Source organism: Ascaphus truei, chromosome 2 (genome assembly GCF_040206685.1).
Source record: "Ascaphus truei isolate aAscTru1 chromosome 2, aAscTru1.hap1, whole genome shotgun sequence".
NCBI classification, from domain to species: Eukaryota; Metazoa; Chordata; class Amphibia; order Anura; family Ascaphidae; genus Ascaphus; species Ascaphus truei.
Window position 1 is genome coordinate 70212629 of NC_134484.1, and position 15952 is coordinate 70228580.

The following is a 15952-nucleotide window of genomic DNA, read 5'->3' on the forward strand; positions in this document are numbered from 1 at the left end:
TCATTTTTAAATCTCTTTTGTTGGAACTTTCCAAAAATCATCAAGCTTCTGCACTAAGCAACTGGATCAATTAAGCATGGGCTAAGCAAGTACATAGCTAACAACCACCATAATAAGTTTATGATCTTGTGATGGGTAACAAAGTGTGAAATCTGGAGCAGTTCGCTAATTTAAACCGGGCAATTCATTAGATGTCGGATGTACTGTGATATTGTCCTCCTACAAATCCCCGTCTCATATGGATAGTGTGCAGAACTTTTGTATGTAGTCCTCTCACCTAAAGACAGTGTTACATGTAACATCGCATTGGCATGACTGAACAGAGAAGCACTTGGGTTCAGGTAGCATACTGCGCATTGACAGTGAACAGGGACATAAAGAGTATTTAAGTGTAGCCATGGCTGGTTCTGGCTACTCATCTGCCTTCCCTAGCACGTAAGTCCTGGTAGATGCAGGCAGTGTTAGGCCCAATCTGGGGTTTGCCCCCACAAGTACAGTAGCATCCCTACTGTGACAGCGGTGGAGGCGAGACATGGTCTGTGTGTGGCCCAATCCTGGGTGCAGACATTGTACCCTCCCCCTCTCTAGCAGGGAAAAGGCAGCATGAATTAGTTTGTTGAGCTCTGACTCTGAGGAGTGAGGGTGTCTCGCCCTGTGGGGTGAGACTGTATGATCAGTCCCATAAAGGAACTGTGATTAAGCAAAGGAGGAGAAATAAGGCCTCAATCTTACCATCGGACACAGGGACAATCCAGAGGTCTGGGACCTGAGAGAGAAGGCAGTATTCACTGTAGTAATATGCTGTATGCAGTGGATGCTAAATAAAGACACTCCTGTTTCAATACTGTATACTCCTGACTTGAGTCTGCAGTCAATCAGGGGGAGTATGGACTGGTTCTACCGTGGAGGCTGCCTTCAGCAATCCTGAAGCCTGCGGTGGATGGAGGCACTAGCACCCAGAGACTGAACCAAGCATCTATCGCAAAAGCCTGTCCTGTTTCCCAAATAACAAGGCGGAACGTCAGTTCTCCTGCAAGCCAACAGGTATCATGCGCCATTACACACTGGGTAGCAGGCAGATCTCCAAGATGGGGGTGGGGGGTGGGGGGGGGGGAATGAGCAGTGCTACATATTATTTATTCAGATGTTATTGTTATTGATAACACGCATCACTCACACATCACTCACTACACTTGACATCTCATCTTAAATGTAATAGTGGTAAATAATTTATATTCCTCTCCTAAAAAAAAATCAATATTGTTATCAGCGTGATTTAAATGCTAACTAGGGATTTAGTAACTTGCCTGCAATTATAAATAAATGCATTGTAGATATCAAAGCTATTTAAAATATGTCTCCCACGTCACAATAACTGGTCATTGAAGATATTAAAAATATTTGTCAAAATCTAGTATCCCCGGCTAAGGCTGATATATGAGAAACTCTCATCGTTCAGAATCCAATAAATACACACTGTAACCAAAAAACTGGATTCTTAGGTATTACCGTAGAAAAAAGGAAAGCAATTGGCATTAAGAACCTTAGGGCCTCATTGCAGGTGATATGATCTTCCCACAGAGAGCTTATCAGATAAAGAATTATGAAAATATTCCCATGGGTCCTCTCCTAGCTGCCCTCTTATTAAAACCTTAACTGTTAACAGGTTGTGATGCAGCCTCTGACAAGCTCTAGACAGTTTTAGTTTTGGAATACAATATGGAAAACGAGAAAAATAAAAAACTTAGTATATTAAATTGAAATGTAAACTTTGGGTAAGCAAAAGCAACAGCCAGCACATGTTGGAGTACATCAGGAAATATTGTACTCAAATCCATTTTTTTTGTTGTTATCATGAGTGTTTTTGGCAGATTATTATTTTGTAAATGTATTGTGAACAGGCCAGTGGAAACATGTTATCTTCTCAAAAAGGGATCAGCCCATTTTTTATTTTACTTTCTGAGAAGAACAGAGCACATCATTGGAATCACATTCCTTGATACAACACAAAAACCTATACTGGTCCTGCGTTGCAAAGCACATAGAACCATCAGCTATTTAACCAATTCAGCAATTGATGGTAAGGGCGTCACATTGAAAGCTATGAAAGAAGTGTGTTGGACCAGCATTCAAAAAATTAAAATCAACAAGTAAATTTATGGAAAAGTGATTAACGGACAGATGGCAGAAGAGGAAACCAACTAGAAGCAGGTTGCAGTGGTCCAGTCGGGATATAATGAGTGCATGAGTAATAATTTAGGTGGATTATTGTGTGAGGAAGGGATGTAGTTTCGAAATACTGTATTGCGGTGGTGGAAAGGGCATGATTGGTAGAGGTACTGATTGTGCAGGATGAATGAGAGGGAGGAGTCAAGAATAACAACTAGGTCATTAGTGACTTTGTTAAAGCAGTTTCAATGGAGTGGTTAGGATGGAATCCAGACTGGAGTGTGTCATGGAGAGAGTTAGAAGAGAGAAAGTCCAGTATGAAGATTAAGATGATTTCTTCAGGATGGGTGTGACAGAAGCATGCTTGGAGGATGAAGAAAATAAGCCGATTTTCAGAGAGAAAAAGGTGAAGAGCTGAAGATACTCTTCAAAGAAATTCACTTGTGCACACCACATTAAAAACAATTTACCATTTATTTGTGTACAGTTAAAACATATATCTCCAAAACAAACAAAAAGCTAAAAAACAAAAACAAAAAACACACTAAACATTTGGGTGTACGGTGTAGTATTTAGTGAAAATGATCCCTCGATAGGCATAGGTTAATGTGGCTAGAGTGTGACTTGCGGCAAGACTCTGAGAGAGAGGCATCCCAAAGGAATCCCCTGACGGCTCCGGCGGGTGATTTCAGGTGACTGGATGTGACGTCAGAAGAACAAGATGGATGCGGAAGTGACTGAGTCACGGGTGGTATAGCGGTGGAGCGGTGAGATCGCGACATACCACAAAGCCACACCATATACGTACCCTGCCCATTACTCATTTTCTTATTGTAAGCCTTCATTTGTGAGTTTCTTTGTTTTATAAATATTTTATGGGCTCTGCATTATGGCTTTGTTTCTCTCTGATCGAGATTGCTGATCCTAGTACCCCACACCATCCAGGGACATCATTGCCACTAGTTGGATTACTGCTTCTATACTTCTACTCAATTGTGAGTAGGAATTTTGGAGCTCCATTTTATCATTTCACTTTCACTGTGTTTAGCATTATTGCACTATGTAATGTTTTTCTTTACATGGCCTTCATCATCGCTCCCCTGGGGTATGGAGAAATAGTGCTGCTAACAGCATGTGAAGGTATACAGTAGTCACTATGGCTGTTTGGAACAAAGTGGTGTGCACAAGTGAATTTCTTTGAAGAGTTTCTTCAGCTCTTCAACTTTTTCACATTGATACCATTTTCACAGCTTTGCACCCGCTATATAATCCCTATAGAATCTCTTTAGTATTTGTACCAACATTGCAGGTCAAATTCTGGGAGCAGCATACTTGATCAAATCCACTTTTAATTTTTGTATTTACGTTCAGAGACAGTTTGAAGAGATGAGTTAATATTGGAATAATGGCAGTTGAGAGTGATCGGAGGACATATGAGGTGATAGGATTGATAATGCAGGTTGTAGAGGGCATGAGGAGAAAGAACAGGCGACTTCCTCCCCAGTAACTGGTTGGATGGAGCTCAGGATTGCTTTGGGAACTTAGGGCCTCATGCAGTAAGCGTTGATAAGGGAAATATGGCCATGTTATAGCCAAAATTGGGTTTGAGATTCAGTAAGCGCCGATAAGTGCTTCATATCGCCAGGTTTCGGAGCCGATAATTTGGTTATGGCCAGTCGCCTGCCGATAAGCCTGTTTTCGACACTGATCGACACTTTTTTAAATCGGCTGGATTCAACAAAAAAAAACAGCTTATCGGGGCTGATCGGCACTACGAAATTGAGATGTTATGGCCGATTTCTCCCGCCAACTAAAGTTGGCAGTTTGGACGGGAGAACGATCGCTAAGGCTGCCGGAACGGCACTTAGAAAAAAAACATCTTCTGTACATCAATGGAAGTCAATGGAGCGGGGACGTATAACAGTATAGTACTGTTTACGTTTCATTGCTCACAATACAAACGTCATTTGCATTACAGTGTGGGGGGCATTCCCTGCATTGTGTCACAGCTGATGTGTCTTATTTGCATAACATTCGACTTTTACATGTTTTCAGCATTTGCGGGTCACATTACTCATCATGTGATGATGTGGCAAGGGAAAATACTATACTACACTCTTAAAGGAGAACCTCACATCATATCACACATTTTACTCAACTCAGCGACAATTATTTACATGATGTCACACATGTCACACATGTCACTCATACACAGTATATTCATCTTCCTTTACATTACACAATGCTTGTAATGTGACACGCATCTTTAAACGTTCATGTACATCTGTCTTCTCATGTTTACATATACTTTTGGGTCCTCCCTATTTTCATGACGTCACTTATTGGACGCTCAATCACATTGCATGTTTACATTGTAACCGTTGCATTACAAGCACTTCAACCTAACTTATACACACATGTACAGTAATTCATCATTGGGACACCTTGTAAACTCATTCTATACCAACTATCCTCCTTACACAAATGCATGCATATGCACACGACTATTCATTGTTGCCAACATGTCACAATAACATGGATAATTACACATGTTACACAAAACTTTTCCCACGTCAATCTCAGCCTTTTTGTCTCATTACATGACTGACTCTTGCGTTCACAAGTGTTACATGCATTGCACATGCAACTATTTATTTGCAAGCAATCTTTGTACAAAGCTTCACGTCACATCATTGCCAAATATCATCATTCCCTGCAGAATACACACAACAAATACTTAGAACAACAAGTGCACACAGCTTGCCACAGAAGTACTTTATTATGTTAATGTAACACCTTGCATTTGACTATGTCACCTGACATCATCACATACCTATTTAAAGGACGCACATTACCTGCTCATTCACAGCTACTCATTTCAAAATGTTGCGAATGTTTAGGAGACGCAGGAACATTCTTTTCTATGACATGCTTGCTGATCAAGAGAATGATATAGGGCAAGGTAGGGACACACCGAGGGACAGTGACAGTGACGCGGATACGACAGGGACAGGGAGAGGGACAGGCCGAGGGACAGGTAGAGGGACAGGAGATCAGAGGAGAAGACAGAGGAGACAACTTGTGCCTCGTCCGCGTCTGTACAGGGAGAGAACCCTGTTAGATGGGATGAGTGAGGAGGAGATTGTAAGTCGCTATCGTTTGAGTTCAGCAGCAATCTTAGCTCTTTATGAGGAGATAAGGGGGGATTTAGATTTTTTCACAGCCAGAGGTCGTGCAGTCCCTGGGCTTGTTAAAATGCTGTGCTCATTACATTATCTTGCTTCCGCGTCATACCAGACAACTGTGGGCATAGTGGGCGGGGTCTCGCAATCTACATTCTCGCGGGCCTTGACCCAGTTTCTCTATGCACTCAATAGACGCGCTAGGAATTATATTCATTTTCCTACAGAGGCAACAGAGTGGCTGGAAGTCAGGACTGGCTTTTATAATATAGCAGGGATACCATCTGTGCTGGGTGCAATCGATTGCACACATGTTGCTTTGATTGCACCTAGTCAGAGTGAGCATGTGTACCGCAATCGGAAGCACTACCATTCACTCAATGTACAGGTGGTATGTGATGCCACGATGAGGATAATGCATGTGGTACCCAAGTTCCCTGGTTCCAGTCACGATTCCTCTATCCTGAGGAACTCTTCAGTCTTCCATGCGTTCGAAGAGGGACATTTTGAACCTGGTTGGCTGCTGGGTGAGTACATATTTACATGTTCTAACACAAAACACATGTTGATTTAGGAATGTTGGCATTGTACAATTTGATCACTAATGTCAGCTTATGTGTGCTCCATTCATTATAGGTGACTCAGGATACGGAATTAGGCCGTGGCTCTTGACTCCGGTGCTAAACCCTCAAACTGAAGCAGAGGACAGGTACAATGCAGCCCATATATCTACAAGATCTGTTATAGAGAGGACATTTGGCCTACTCAAGACCAGGTTTAGGTGTCTGGACAGAACTGGTGGGGCTCTTCTATACAAGCCTCAAAAAGTGTCTGATATTATCCTTGCCTGTTGCATTTTGCACAATGTTGCACTCAGGCACAATGTACAGTCAGACCTAGCTGAGGCTTTGGTAGACGAGCATCCCACCCATGTAGCTGCTGAAAATGAACAAACAGCCAGTGGTGGCCAGACACGACAGAATCTCATCAATTCATTTTTTTCTTGTAAGTACAAACTCATATGTTCCTAGTACTACTTTTATAGTTTAATTATGTTATATTAACAATAATGTTTCTTTATATAACCTTCTGTTAGGACACAGATGAATATGGGTTGCACACCTTTCTTTTCTCTGCTGTGTGCACAAAGGGATGTGGCACCGGTATGTTATTGTTGCACAGGTTATATAATCCCTCTTCAATTGTACTTTAGTTGTGTGTATGTGAATACAACTTGGGTAACAAAGCAATAATATTTTAGCATTGTGTTATTCCTTATGCTAAGACAAAACACATATTATGCCCATAATCATTCATGCTTCTAGTATGCTTACATACAATGTTATTGGTGCAGTGTAACATGTACATCCATATGATGTGTACACCAGGCTGATTTACATTTTGAATGTCATGAAATATACATGGTGTTGTACATTTAACACCAAATACACACTTTGCTGTGTTGTTTACGGTACTGAAGATGGCATGTCAATGTTTGCAATTTATATATTGTTCCTTTGCATTATAGGTATATCTCCAGTATGACTGATCATGGTATGTATATTTGCTGACATCTCTCATAAGATGTGGCTACCTCAATCTTCCTATAATTATTGGAACTAAAAACCCAACATATTGGTTTAAACACAAATGTTACATATATGTACTTTCTGTATCATGTATATGCATTTAGCTACTCTTGAGCTTTCATGTGCATTGTATTACAAAATGATTACTCACATTTCATCACATTTTATGTATGTTTCCTTATAATTTCCATTAATGTAATATAGAGGTGGTTGGAGAAAAGGGGATAACTGTACTTATTTGTTTACTTACGGGAGCACATTCATCACTAGCATAGACACACTTTTTAAGACAACTGTTTGTGTCTCTATCAATTGGTGTAGGATCCATGTATAACACCGACAAATGATAACACCAGCTTTATTATGGTAGCTTATATCATCATATTGACTATACTATGTATTTCTAAACGATTAATAAACACAGTAAACTATAGTTAGTTAGGTTAATGAAATATACACAGAAACGTACTTCATAACATGATGGTGATGTCATATTCAGAACATCATGCATTGGAGGGGACCATAACATCTGGCCAGTAACATTATTTGCTACAGTCCCAAACCATTTTATCTACATACCCATGTAACAAGAGATTTTAAAAATAAATGGCTACTTGGTTGTAAGTGTCCTTTACATTGGGAGAAGGAGTGGCTCACTGAGTAAAGACACACACTGGCACTGATAGTTTGAAGCAGGGGAGTCTGGTTCAATTCCCGGTGTGGGCTCCTTGTGACCTTGGCCAAGTCACTTTATCTCCCTGTGCCTCATGCGGCAAAAAAACATATGTACGTTCCACGGGCCAGGGACCTCAGGCTGAAACATGTGTCTGTAAATCGCTGCGTACAACTAGCAGCCCTATACATGAACATGCTCATATTATTATTATTATTGTTACATAGTTTCGACAGTCATACGTTCCATTACATATTAGAATACACAAATGTGTTAGCAGAGTGGGAATGGTTGTTATATATAAAACACACCATGTCATAAAATGTTAGTAGTCATTAAAGAACACTCAATAAAAATTCATGAGGCACTCTTTTGCAACATCATTATGTTAATTAAGTGCTTATGCAATATAGGCATAAGGGTATCACATTTTTAATTGTTTGTTAATAAGCGCTGCAAGCAATATAAAATTAGTTCCATATGTAGTATAGTAGTCGGTGGCTCCTCCTCACAATCATCTCATATAAAGGTAGACTCTTCTGAAATCATACATTGATCCGATTGTATCTTCCCCGACATCTCTGAAATACAGCAAACACATGATGGTCAAAGATGGCACCTTACTAGATATGCATCCGTGACAACGCGTTACGCAGCTCTATATGATTGTGTAGATACACACGTCACTCACTTATATGTTAGAAGTAAAACTGTTCATCAGTATGTAATGTTTCTTTAAATTTGTAGCAGGCATAACTATGTATAAGAAGTGAACGTTGCCTGTATACTGAAAGATGTGCGCGCACATCTTTGTGTGCGCACGCACTTCACGCTTGGCTCCACTAACTGTTAGCGCATGCGCAAAACAAAGCGTACGTTGTGCGTTCAATACATGTTGAAAATACCAGTAAACATAACATCTTTATTTCAAATACAATGAAGACGAAACTACATTCGTTCTAAACGAGTACATCTGTATTCTTTTTAAACAGACGTGTTTGAACAGAAAGCACGGCCGATAACACAATGCGCAAATGCAATACGTGTGACGTCATGTTAAGCCAGCGTGAAACGCACGCTAACACTCCTCCCACTCAATTAACATTCGGCTAACGCCCAGGGTACGCCTACAAACACTGAGCCGCACGCATCACACACTGCAGTTACCGTTACTATAACAAAACATGACAGCCAATAGGCTTTGAGGCGCGCACGTCGCTTGGGGGCGGGACTTACATCACTAATCCTTTTTAAGGACGCCTTGGCCCATGACAAGGGTCCCACGTCATACGTGGTGGACCCGGTTTTCAATGTTGTAGATGTTGCATGATAACAAAACAGGTATGTGTTAGAGTAATGGTAAAATGTTGCTAATATGTTTAAAGGGATAGGAAAGTACGTATATTTATTCCGTCAGCAATGTGTACTACTCTTTCAGGTCCTACTATATTGTATTAGGAAACAATTTGTTTGTGATCGCTACATGTTATGCAGTCTGCAATGTTACGCTGTATCCACGCATTGAAAGTGAAAATGGTGGTTACAAAAAAAAAAAAAATTTAAACGCAGAGTCAACGCATAACGATTGTTATATTTACCATTCTTCTAGAATTAACTCTTCGCCTGGCTGCAACTGGTCGCTCCAGAAATGCAAGGCATTTTCATCCACGCTTAACCCAACCGCTGAATCCAGTATGGCACATATCTCCTCCAGGATGCGCTCATAGGAATCGCCACTGCTTTCTTCAAATAATTGGTCGGGAGGTAGGTTCATTTCTTCCGGTTCCCATTCCAATGCATTTTCAGCTGAAAGGCTTGGTACATAATCATAGTACTTTTGTTCTTGTACAATGTGGGTTTCAGGAATGGAGGCTGCAGATATTGCAGCACGTATCGATTCAAACGGATCAGTAGTAGCGGATACATTGCTATTGCCATTAGGAATAAATATGCCTTTCACGACAATATAAGTGCCGTCTTTCAGGAGAAATTGTTTTTCCTGGGCAATCTTCCAGAAACCATAGGTGTGTTGTAGCTTATCCTGGTCACGTTCAAAAAAGTCATTACTTGATAAAGTGAATCTTATTGAGGAATTAAAATTCCGTGCATGCTTACGGTCTTGGTAATAAGGATATTTTGCTCGAATGAAATCATCGATTTGGCGTGTGCTTGCTTTCTGTCCGCGACTGTTCAAGATGGCTTCACAGATCATGTACTTATACCCTAAAAGGGGATTAATATTGTTAACGAATTCATCAGCCATGTCTGAGTAGCACAAAAGCTGTGTGCAGGTCTGTGTTATTTGCTCATCAAAATGAATGTGCTGAATGGCTAACAAACTCCTGTTTTTCCTTGTCAAGGTCAACAAAACTAACTACTTTGACTCCTTATTTCAAACGCCAATTGGATTTGTTTGTCTAATTGGGTTAACAGTTGTGGTTCGTGATATGGGACTGTGGGAGAAACATTTCTCCTTCTTTTATCTCGTTTGTGAAAAACATCCCTACACTTTGAATGCGTTCACATAGTGTTTTTTTGAAAACTAACAAAGACCAGTGTGTGAAAATATTTCTTAGCCAGGCATATCAGTAAAAACACACCTGCAAAAAGAAATGTTTTTTCCCCGCTTACATTTCTGTGTGTATGTGAAAGTCTGGTTAACTCCCTGTCTGCATGAGTTTAAATACGTGTGTATATATATATATATATATATATATAAATATATCTCTTATAAAAATATATATATATTTATATATTATATTTAATTTTTTTTTATATTGCAGGAGTACACACAACATTGATGGCATTAAGTATACCTTGTATGAAACCTATTTAAATGGTGAGAAACATGATTGAATTAAGTAATAAACATTTGTTTAAGCACAATACTGTTAGAGTCTCATACTTAGGATATTTCTCAAACATTAGGCCTGTATTATTAAAATAGTGTTTTCACAAGGAAGCATGAAGTGTATTAGTTTGTGTATACCAGTTTATATAGTAATATATATATATATATATATATATATATATATATATATATATATATACACATATATACATATATATATACACATATATACATATATATATACACATATATACATATATATATACACATATACATATATATATACACACTCACACACTCACACTCACACTCACTCAGTGTGTGTGTGTGTGTGTGTGTGTGTATATATATTATTATACATTCTGAGATGTTATAGAAACGAACACACAACTGATTAAAGGACAAAATTACAATGGCCAAGCAAGGCAAAGGTAAGTAATAATTTACACATAATCCTGCTGTACACGTACAAGAAAGATGTTTGCAGTTACTTAGGTGTTTTAATAATTGCATGTGACTAATATGCATATGCAATTCTTACATCAATTAACACACCCAAATGCAATGTTTTGCTGCAAAGTCAATGGCAGCTTCTCTAAACTTAGCAACTGGCTCCTGGTGGACCATTACTGAACAGACGATTACAACATAAATATTTATAACACAATTAATTATGAGTGTTAACATTTCCAAAACTTCACGTGTACAAGAACATAGTTGAAAGTTTGGAAACAACACAGTCTTCAGCATACATACAATAGTAATTAGATAATCTGAAGTCAACAAAACAAGGCCAAACACATATTTTCTGAATTATAACATTTATTTTTTTTGTTCCTTTTGCGAGCGAGTAACAGGCCTGCTTGTTGTCTCTTGAATTTTCCTTTTTCTTTTGCCACCAACTTTAGGCACAACAGAGCCACTTTGAGTGGCCTCTGGCACTTCACGGGCAGGGCTTGTGGCCAGTGACTGTTCACCTACGGGGCTTGTGGCCAGTGACTCACCTACAGGGCTTGTGGCCAGTGACTCACCTACAGGGCTTGTGGGCAGTGATTCACCTACAGGGCTTTTGGGCAGCGACTCACCTACAGGGCTTTTGGGTAGTGACTGTTCACGGACAGGGCTTGTGCCCAGTGACACATGTGAGCAAGTTGGTAGACACTGCACAAGTGATGGTTGGGCTGTTTCATGTGTGTCTTGTTTTGTTTTTGTCGCCTCCTTTGTAGGTGTCTGCTGCTGAATTTGTACAGATGGCAGCGGTAGGATGTCATCAGGAACCTGCACAGCAATGTCTGCTACTTGACCGGTAACATTTGGGCCTGGTGAATGAATATCAGATGAATGTGGTGAAAACTGACCTGCATGAACAGATCCTGGCTGGGAGGTGTTGAATTGTGGTACATTAGTCATTCTCCAGTAATTAGCTTGTGTTTGCTGAACAACTAATGCTTCGAATGAGGTGTTGATTTTTTGCAACTGTTTAGGCACTTCAATGAAGACTCTGTGGAGATGTGCCAATTGTGATACTGTTTCTTCCTGCAGTCCAATCATCCTTTCCAGCACTGTCATCATGTCTGAATGGCGACGATTTTCTGCGTCCACTATTTTTCCCTCTGAAGCTACAATTGCATCGTATGTGGAAGTTGATGGACGATTTGGCGGTACAACAGTTTCTATTGGCACCTCTTCATGGTCACATGATTGTATTTCAGTCTCTTCTGTGGCGTCATCCTCATCATACTCATCATCCTCATCACCATGATGTTCTAAAAAGAAATGTACACATTATTAAATGGCATGTTAATGTATGCTGTGTTACTATGTAATTGTACTGTGTCCTAAGTAACACCTAACATGTTAGCATACGTTTTATAACCTCATTAAAAACTACCTTGACTTACGAATAATGTTTGGACTCAGTATGAAATATGAATGAATGAAAAGTTGCTCTAAACTCAGAAGTCCTACATGATAATTAACATCACTAACACAATACATGTTGCCTTACACTTAATTTTCACTGACACTAAGTAATCCTATTTAAAGAAGATGTGCAAAACAAATAATGCACATGACAACATAACATATAGAAGAGCACATATTATATGGCCAGCAAATGATACACTCACCTTCTAGTAGTGTTGAGCTGGCTGACCCAGGTGAAGACACTTGTTCCATCTCAGGTGACACATGTCCTCCAGGGGCAACTATATATAACAATAACATAAGTTTTACATTTACATGTGTAAATATTGAACAAACACTTATTGTATGTTCTGTATTTATGATTAACTAACAACATCAGTTCCTTAACCGAAAATGTGTGTGAAAGTGAACATAAATAGTTGTAATAACACTGTACATGCCTGTGTACTTAGAATTTTTGAGTTCCCTAACATACAACATACTATGTTTCTGCAGTAATGCGTGAGGATAAATAGATTAAATGAGTACATAAAAATCATATGTTGTGTAGTGATATCAGTATCATAATGTACATAACTATCATGAGATGACCATTCACAATGGTTATCATGAAGGTGGTCATATTGCAAAAAGTGTTGTTTTTGGTAGAGGATATGTGTGGTACATTAATCGAAGATGTGGCACACCTGAATGTGGCTGTGACTCAACAAGACAACACATGCAGTGTGTGATAATGTGTCTTTCATAGTAGTTCAACTATAGATATGAGTGAACTAATGTGTGACGTACGCTTTGATAAGTAATGAGTTGTTGGGGCATTTAGTAGCTAGAGTTAAGCTTTCAAATGAGTGTGATTAACTTCAGTTGTGCTATTCAGGTTGTAAGAAAGGTATTCCCTTCCCCAAAAAGCCTAATCAGCCACACCTTTCAATGACTTGAAACAGGTGCAAATGGTGTGAACTAAGTTGACCGTGAAATGAGGCTGTAATTAGTGTGTGTGCTGAACCCCACCCCCTCTGTTGAAGTGTATGCTGTGATGAGATATTAATTGCAGCTGCTTTAACACAATGGTAGATGAGCTAAGTAGTCATCTGCAGTGTTTAAGTTATGAAAACAATGACATAACATATGATACGTGTGCCTCATTATGCTGTCTGTATATGACATAAAGCAAAAATGGACCTTTTCATAAGCAACTATAGATGTGTTAGTGCCAGTGATGTTTGTAGGCCGTTACATGCAATTTCTTTGATGCATGCTTAAAATAGGCAGTAATGTCATGTTTGTCGGAGTAAAATCAATAAAATACACAATAATATGATACATATTTCTGTTCTGTACCTGTAGCTACTAATAATTTCTCATGAACATGTGTTACACATGTGTACTACCCTGTTGTTCCCCATCTTCGCCCACCATCAATTGCTTCCACTGCAGCTATGCATTTTGGGAATTCACATGTAAATGAGCACGCAATGGCACGTGCTATATTAGTTACTGCTTTTAGTAGGACTACTACATATATGTCTATTTTGAGATATATATATACAGAATCAGACATATACATATATAGATGCAGGTATGCTTATATTGTGAAGACAGTATAAAAAGCAGTGTAAATATGCAAAATAACTGTAAGCAACGACACGCCTAGTACAGTAATATTTATCACCTGCTGGAAATTGTGACGGATAAATTCCAATGTCACGGTCACCAGCCAAGCCTTCCACGACGACGGTAAGTAATTTTGGCCGAAGCAGCTCCTCCAATGGAGTCAATATGAGACGTTGTGGTGTGGGCCCACCTCCAGTGCCAGTAGCATGCACGCGTTGGTCTTGTATTTTCTTTTTCAATTTGGACCTAATATCATCAAATCTTTTCCGACAATGATACTTGTCCCTGACACTATTCCCACAGGCATTGACACCAATGACTATTGTGTCCCACATTTCTTTTTTGCTTGCTGCACTTGTCCGCCCTTGAAAAACATATAAAAGATATGAGGTAAATTAATAATAATATAAGCACCAGTTTCCTACACTGCTAGCTGTTCCAAGAGATAGCAAACATGCTGTTTTATGTGTAATATGTGCAGCACATGAGCATTCACTACTAAACCTATACATGTAAGCAAGGTTGCATTCATATTGTATGCAGTTCTGGCAAATTGACCGCCTGTGTTTATTTGTCCTTGTAAGGCATGATAAAAAGCTGTGTTTCCACACTAATGAACATAGAAAGATATTGTGTACCCATATTTGCATATGAACAAAACTCAGATGACCTAGGATCACATGTATTTGAATAATAAATGTAAAGTTACACTTACCTACTAAATGTCCATAGAGACTGTCATAGTGCTCCAGAATGCCAGTGACAAGAGCCCTATTTTCCTGGTCATTGAAGCGAGGATTACGTGGCTTCTCCACACGTTTTTTCCGAGCAGGTTTAGGGTCAGAGCTTGGCTGGTGCTGACTGGACTCTCCTTCTTCCAATGGAAGAGCCTCCAAAAGCTGGCCACCAGCAAGCACGCCACCACCAGACACCCCATCAGCAACTGCGCCACCAGCAGCACTCCCAGCACCAGCACTCCCACTCCTAGCACCAGCACTCCCACTCCTAGCACCAGCACTCACACTCCTAGCACCAGCACTCACACTCCTAGCACCAGCACTCCCAGCACCAGCACTCCCACTCACAGCAACAGCACTCCCACTCCCAGCACCAGCACTCCCACTCACAGCAACAGCACTCCCACTCCCAACAACAGCACTCCCACTCCCAACAACAGCACTCCCACTCCCAGCAACACCACTCGCAGCACCAGCACTCCCACTCCCAACAACAGCACTCCCACTCCCAGCAACACCACTCGGTGCACCAGCAACATCACTCCCCTGAACAGAACGTTCACTCCGACGCGTACTCCCACGAGTAGCACTCCCACTCCCACCAGCATCACTCTTCCCACGCTTTGCGGGCATACTTCCAGCACTCACAAAAAACAGACAAGAAATGTACAGGCAATCACACGACCCACTTCCACATATAAAACAAGACAAAGATGTAAACAAAACAACAAAGGACAAAGCTCACCCAATACACAACAAGTCTCTCAGTCAATATGCAAATCTTCAATCGTCCAGCTCTGTGCGTCTCTCTCTCTCTCTCACTCCCAACAACACAGAGAATGATTAGCAGTACACGTTGCCTTTAAATATGGCGCGCAATCAAAAACATGCTTGTTTCGCCTGATTCAGCAAGATTTGTGATTGTGCAACCTAACAGCACCCCGCCACGCACGCCGATACACCTGTGTGTGATCGGCTCATCATCGTGAGAGTGGGCGGATTTGTTTTCTGGTTGATTTTGAATGTATTCGGCACTTACTGCATACGGAGAGGGAAAAACGCCAATAACATGACTAATCGATAAGCTTGCCGATTTCACATAATCGTCGCTTACTGCATGAGGCCCTTAGTGAGAGCTGTTTTGTGTAGATGGAACTGGAAAAAGTGGTATATCATCTTGAATCGCATCAACGTTATCTTTAAAGTGGTTA

At 40.2% G+C, this 15952-nt stretch overlaps 1 protein-coding gene across 1 annotated transcript; it reads right to left on the reverse strand.

The window, feature by feature from the left end:
- Positions 1-1187: 1187 nt before the first annotated feature.
- On the reverse strand, positions 1188-12665 carry LOC142488102 (uncharacterized). Its single transcript, XM_075588476.1, has 3 exons — positions 12594-12665; positions 11580-12230; positions 1188-1243 (listed from the first exon to the last, which is right to left on the reverse strand). The coding sequence occupies exons 1-3, from the start codon at positions 12640-12642 to the stop codon at positions 1188-1190; spliced, it is 756 nt and encodes a 251-aa protein (XP_075444591.1). The 5' UTR covers positions 12643-12665.
- Between the last annotated feature and the right edge of the window lie 3287 nt (positions 12666-15952).